Source organism: Phaseolus vulgaris, chromosome 2 (genome assembly GCF_000499845.2).
Source record: "Phaseolus vulgaris cultivar G19833 chromosome 2, P. vulgaris v2.0, whole genome shotgun sequence".
NCBI classification, from domain to species: Eukaryota; Viridiplantae; Streptophyta; class Magnoliopsida; order Fabales; family Fabaceae; genus Phaseolus; species Phaseolus vulgaris.
The window spans coordinates 9,782,636-9,789,720 of NC_023758.2; the positions used below are offsets into that span (position 1 = coordinate 9,782,636).

At 36.4% G+C, this 7,085-nt stretch overlaps 1 protein-coding gene across 1 annotated transcript; it reads left to right on the forward strand.

Annotated features, from left to right (window-relative positions):
- The first annotated feature begins 2,217 nt into the window (after nucleotides 1-2,217).
- On the forward strand, nucleotides 2,218-5,932 carry LOC137810619 (uncharacterized). Its single transcript, XM_068611994.1, has 5 exons — nucleotides 2,218-2,619; nucleotides 2,772-2,904; nucleotides 4,103-4,227; nucleotides 4,350-4,496; nucleotides 5,595-5,932. Exons 1-5 carry the CDS (start codon nucleotides 2,428-2,430, stop codon nucleotides 5,724-5,726), a joined length of 729 nt encoding a protein of 242 aa, XP_068468095.1. The 5' UTR covers nucleotides 2,218-2,427; the 3' UTR covers nucleotides 5,727-5,932.
- The last annotated feature ends 1,153 nt before the right edge of the window (nucleotides 5,933-7,085 follow it).

A 7,085-nucleotide genomic window follows, 5' to 3' on the forward strand; every position in this document is an offset into this window, starting at 1 on the left:
GTTTTGGTTTGGTTCTTCTTCATTTCTTCTTATTTTGTTCGGTGCATTTCAGCTTACAAGCTTTTTAATCGGTGCTTTTGTATTCTTACCTCTTTTAATCGGTTCAATTGGCAAGAAATGGATCTTCCATGTGAGTTTGGTGTTTGGTACAAGTTTTGGTGAGTTCTTGAAACATAGAACATTGATCCAATTCTATTAAAAGTGCCTATTCATTCTTCAACTCAAGTTGATTCCATAAGATGCAAAGAATCATTTATATCTAGCTATTGGAATCATATCAAACACCAAGCACAACAAAGGCTTCATCATCCTTCAAAGGATTTGGATTCTTCAAAGCTTGAACACCACTTGGTTCAACAGTATCAACCTAACCACTGGGACAAATGATCATTTCTTGAAATATAGGGATTGTATTTTTATTTTATTTACTTACAAACGACTCAAGACCTATAACTCAATTTGTATTTGTACCGTCCCGTATCCGGGCGTTGACAAAGTCAAGGTCAAAGTCAACGCCTGGAGTCAAAGTCAACACAAGGCGTCGCCTAGGTGAAGAGACGCCAAGTTCCAGCGTCGCCAAGAGGAAGCGTCGCCAAGGCAAGGCGTCGCCTAGGTGAAGGCGTCACCCAACCAGGGCGTCGCCAAGATCAAATATCGCTAAGGCAAGGCAATCACAGTGTGGTTCCCCGATACCCATGGGTAGGAAAGACCATGGAGGGAGCGACGCCGTGGGAAGGCCTCAGGTCCCGATGATCCGGGGCAGTGATAAAGAGAAGGAAAAGGTGGCTTCAAGGCCATAGTTATAGCACCAGGGTAGGGCAGCCTGACTCGTGAAGTACCCCTGCCGCCTCAGAGACGCCTTTGGGACAGATACGACTCAAGGGGAGGGTCACGCCCAGGGCAGCCAGGTGCAGGGTACGAGAGGAAGGCAGATACGCTCTCAAAGTGAGTGACTAGATGATTGGGGGCATGAGTTGGCACCCAAAAAGTCACCCCTTGCGCAGTAGCACTCCCAAGCAGGAGGACTCACACGTAGAAACGTCCCCAGATGGGCAGAAACGTCCCCAGATGGGGTCACGGCGCTGTGAGGCCCTCCACGTGTACGACAGCCAGGTCAGAATAGAAACACCACTTAGTCAGGTACCAGGTAATTAAAGTCATTCAATATAGTTTCTGTTTCGAGCCTTTAAGGTACTATAAAGGCTCCCAAGCGTTTCAACGTCTTAAATGCGCTACGTTTTCTAATTAGACGCGTTAATCAAGTGCGTTACGTTTTATGATTAAAAGCGCTTTAAGGCGCTTTAAATGCTTGGGCAGTTTAAATAGCGCCGAGAATGTTGGAAACAGGGTTGGAACTTTTGGCTAATTTTCTAGAAACACTCTAGTTGCTTGCTCGAGCCTTGAGGTTTTGGACAAGGGACTAGGGAAGGACTTTGGCCAGAAGGAGAAAATATACACCAGACACAGTTTCCTTTTTACCACCTTCAGAGTGCCATACGCGGTGCTCCAACACGGAGGTGCATAGTTTTTGGTGTTTCTTGCTGGCTGACTTGAGCGTCGGAGTGCAAATGGCCGCTAGGGCGCCCTTTTGTCCTTCTTTGCAGGAATCCACAGGTAACCAATGGGAAGGAGTCCCTAGCTGACGGTTGAGGTCGCGCACGAAGACATCCCAGGTCAACCGGACGGAACAGTATTTATACACTGTTGAAAATCATAATGAAAAAGCGAATATTTTGACAATTTTAGAGAGAGTGTTTATTTGCTAGGGTTTTTCCCTGCATCTTGCGATCTTATCAAGAATCCACCAATTCTTGTGGCGATCATCCTTAGGCTTATCAAACTTTGTTTGTGGCGCCTTCCTTTATCCAGGTTTCTATTATTACTGTTTTGAATTTATTCCGTAACCCTAAATTCCCAATTTTACTTTCATTTCTATTTGGATTCATATCAAATAATCTTATTGATCTCCTTTTATTTTTTTCTTAAATGTATTATATTTTTATTTTTTATTTTAAATATTTCTATAATATTTTGTGGTATTGAGAATTTTTCAAAAAGTTATTATTGTTAAAACATTTTTGTTACTATTTCATATACTATGTTATAATTTTAAGAGATTGACAAGACTTATCATGATATAAAATTTAAAATCTTTCACTCCATATATATATATTGATTTAGTTTGTTATTACTTTTTTTATTGTTTGTTTGCTACTTGTGGAAATCTTACGTTATTTATGATCTTTTCACGGGTTTCATACCTCCTCTCCAAAAAAAAAACATTCTCCCTAGAATCCCATATGCATTAGAAGTTTGACATTACATTCTCTGCTATTTTGCTCTTGCTTTGCAGCAAAGATTGGGTCCAAGAGACACAAGAAACCCATTTATCTGATTAGTAGGGTGAAAATCAGAGAGAAGAAAACGATGGAGATGGAAGTGGACAGCGAGAAGAAGCAACACAACGTGAAAGAGAAGGACTTGTTCAAAGCAGCTGAAGAAGGTGACGCAGCAACGTTCCAAGCACTCTCCGCTGAAACCCTCTCCAAAGCGCTCTCTCTCAGAAACGAAGATGCTCGCTCCCTTCTCCACGTTGCCACCTCTTTCGGCCACTCCCAGGTACCCTTTTGGCCCCTTTTCAAAAAGGTGTCTTTGCTTTTCCTTCAATTGTTGAAAAAATACATTCATTGTGCATTTGTCACCACTCTTTGAAATTAGGGTTTTTAGTTAGTGAAATCATAACTGTTTTGAATTGGAATGAATTTGTTTAGGTGGTGAAGATACTGTCATCTTGTGACGGGTCTGCTAGTGTGGTGAATAGTGCCGATGAGGAAGGGTGGGCGCCCCTTCACTCCGCCGCCAGCATTGGGAATTTGGAGATAGTGGAGACTCTATTGAGCAAAGGTCAAAAGAATTTTTTTAATTAAAGTTAACTCTACACATTGCCTTTTACTTAATTATCATTATTATTTATTACTGATCTCAATCAGCATCATTTCCCCCTTCAGAATTGAAGTGTAAGCTGGGTGGATAAGTATTTAGTGTCCGTTTACCAAGAATGATGGTTGATTTTGTTGGAGATCCCACATCATGCAAAGATATGACTAAAAAATAATATATAAGTGACTGGAAATCTCATCTTACTAACTTGGTTTTTTAAGATTGAGGTTTGGTTTTTTAAGATTGAGGTAGACCTAAGTTTCTCTTTCTTAGCATGATATTAGTGCTTGTTTGTGTCTATTTTAGCAAAGTTTATTGGGTGTGTCATCCAATATTTGTCCTTCCTCTATTCCCACTCCTAATGCCCTTAAAGGAAGATGTGTTAGAAATCTCACATCATCAGGAGATATGACCAAATAATAAATAGATAGATGATTACAAACCTAAGTTAGTTTTGTAGGGTTGAGTTAGGCTTAGAGTTAACTTTTTAAGATATCTGAACTCAATTGTAGTGAGACTTGATATTAAGAAAGATGTTGATGGTTTTAGGAAAACAGTCCGCAATTGCAAGTTCAGTTGCATTGGTTGCATTTGTCAGAAGTCTTCCACAGTATCAATGATTGTGAGGAAACCATAATTGTGAGGGTAGCCATGATTTAAAACCCTTAGAACTGGTTCTATTTATTTGTTTATAATTGTCTATTTATAATCATCTTCTTTATGGGGTTTTTCTGATGTTTGATTTCAATTTCTTAGTATTTTATAGTAGAGTTGATGACTTGAGGTGCATCTTTCTCCATCTTCATTGTGCTCCAGCCTTTGACTGCCCGTTGTGCCCATCTTTTTGCTCTGTTCAGATTGTGGAATAGTGTTGGGAAGCTTCTAAATTTATGTAGCTTGTGATTGAAAATGGTGGTAACAGTTTGTTGGGCGCTTTCAAGTGTCAATTGTGGTTTTCTATTAATTTTCATTTTCTACATCATTGATTGAATATGTAGGCTACTACTCTGCGCTTTTTGTATTTTGTAAATTGTGGAATTGATCATGAAGAATCACAAGTATAGTAATAAAATGTAGCTCCTGTATACCTTTCCAGACCAAAATTTCATTTGCTAAAGATTCATCAATTGTCTCAAATGTTCTTCTTCTCCATGTTTGGTAGGAGCTGATGTTAACCTGAAAAATGATGGGGGTCGCACTGCTTTACACTATGCAGCCAGCAAAGGTTGGTTGAAGATTGCTGAAATCCTCATCTCCCATGATGCCAAGATTAATATAAAGGATAAGGTTGTAGCATGGAAACATTTGATGGGTTTGTAACACTAGTTTCACTGTATTCCTTTTCTTCATAATCGCGTTGTTAAAGATAACAAGTATACTAATTTAGTGTATGTCTTGTACTTAATCAGATTGGCAGCACTCCATTGCACCGGGCAGCTAGCACTGGTAAATCTGATCTGTGTGAACTTTTGATTGAAGAAGGAGCAGAGGTTGACACTATTGATAGAACTGGTCAAACTCCTCTGATGAATGCTGTGATTTGCTATAACAAAGAGGTATGCTTATTTTATGTGTGTGCATGCATACGTGTGTACTCTCTAATAGCAAAGGTACATATTGAACCATCTGAACAATTTTACTAAGAAATATGTATATATTTATTTTAGATGACAAACCTATGTATTTTGCAGTACAAATATAGTTCCTACCTCCTTTTAATCATGCTTAATGTTTTTGTTTGCATAATTCATGTCTACCTATGTAATAAAGCAACGGATGTGACTTCTTCATTCATTCATTTGTTTTCTGTTAATCCAATGGCTTAATTAGTTTATTTACAAGTGAATTTTTGGAGGAGGAGGCTATGTTGATTGTTAAGAAATCATAACATAATCGTGAAGTATTTTCTCTTTATTTGATGCACTTTTAACAATTACTTCACCCTACTCATTTCAAATTAAAATTATGTTTGGGCCTTGCTTGTAGTGTGCCTGGTCTACAACATTGAAGCATTTAATGTCAAGCTTGAGCTGTGTAATACTAATTGTACTTTGCTAGTTCCTGATACCGTTTCTTATTCTTTCATCCCGTCTCACTAATCACTACCTTCTATTTTTAATTTTAAAAATAATGGTAAGGGTTTGGCTTTGTAAGTATAACGAATGCATGCATTCTGCATAGAGGGGAATTTTCATAAAATAAATCATTTTTGGTTCTTTTATTAAAAACAAAAGGGCTCATACATATTTGATTCTTACATTTTGCATCTTATTTTTATGTTATATTAAATATAAAAGTTGGTTAGTTGCAATGGCAAATGGTTTACTATGCTACTATTGAATCATTTACTGGTTTTATGTAAAGTTCAGCAATAAAGAATGAGGGTTGATACCCGAACATTTTCTAGTCAAGAGTCTAACACACTGCTGCTTTTGGCACTTTAAAAGGAAATTGTGGCTAGTAGTTGTCTTGTTAGATGTTGGCTATGTTTGACTAAACTAGTTAAGAAGCTATCTGGTACTTAGTTATATGGAGTACATTGTATGAATGATGAGGAATATGTTTTGATGACAGTTTTGTTGTTGATGTCCTATAATTGAGCATCATACATTAATTCTTATGTTATAAATCTTTTTGATGTCGATGTTTTACAGGTAGCTCTCCTTCTGATAAGACATGGAGCCGATGTGGATGTGGAGGACAAAGAAGGGTACACAGTACTTGGTCGTGCTACAGCTGAGTTAAGATCAATACTAATTGATGCTGCCAAGGCCATGTTGGAGTGATACAACTGTAAGAAAATGAGAAAAAATTATCAGTATAAAAGAGCAGAATCGTGGGGTTGTGGTAGTTGTATTGCGATTCATTAGTTGTGGTTACTTTCTTGACAATTTGAGACCTGCTCTGCTGAGGCAAAAACTCATTTTTTTTAGGCAAAAAACGAATGAATAAATAAGAGGTATTTCAGGAATATCTCAACCCTTATACAAAAGATCTGTATGAGGATATAATCTTCTAAGCTTTTAACAAAACTGAAAAACCTACAAGCAGACACAACTATCTTCTAGAAACATTAACTGATCTCATAGAGATCAAAGGCTCAAGACACCAATCTGAGTATGAAAAACTTACACTGCGCATTTTAGTTGTAATCCAAGATCAAGTCTTCATTTGTGCCATAGGGAGCCAAAAAATCATTTTAAAAGCTTCAGGATGAGTGGTGTCAAGGAAAGTGTTAATCAGATTTGGGATGGCATGTGGATAGCAGTTGTAGGAAAACTGTGGTTACATAGGAACAAGAAGATTTTCAGAGGAGGTAGTGTAGATCACATTGAAATTTTCTCTAAGGCAAAAACTCATCTTCACCTATATATTTAATTGTCAAACCCTTTCCATCTTTTTAGATCAGAAAGATGTAGAATATCTGTTTTTTATATGATATGATACAAAACACTGTGTAACCTTTGTTTTTGGAGGAGTGCTGGGAAGCTTTCTAACAATATATTTTATTGGTTAAAAAATTATTGAGCATTGTGAAATATGTTTCTTATGGGAAACTCAATTTTATCCGTGATAATAAATTTGTTCAAAAGAGGTAGTACAAATTGAGCATTTTAATCATGGAGATTTTTAAAACTCAAGAGTAGGCTTTTTCACACCACGAAACATAGGGAAAAGAAGTTTCTTTATTAAATAAAACTAGTTTATATAGAAACTATTTTTAAGAAATTTATTCATTAGTTTCTTCAAATTCAAAATTTTAATTTGTATATGAACTTCTCGTGTCTGTGCCTCATGGCGTTCAGGGTGAGGCATAAGTCTTGTAAGATTTACTTAACTGAGTTTAGTAGTAGATATTTATCAGCAAAACAAATATATAATATGTAATTGATAAATTATATATTAAATATGGAATAATTTAATTTGACTATAATATACACTGTCATTTAATTTAATGATGTAACAACTTATTATTTACCGAGTTCAATATTTACTATAATTTTTAATATAAAATAGTAAAATTAACTTGAAGTTATGACAATTCATTAAGTTTTTAAATAAGTTGTGTAGTTTAAAAACATATAATGAAGGTACAAAATTGGTTATGATTGATAGATAGAGATTAAAATTTTATTTTTGATAAA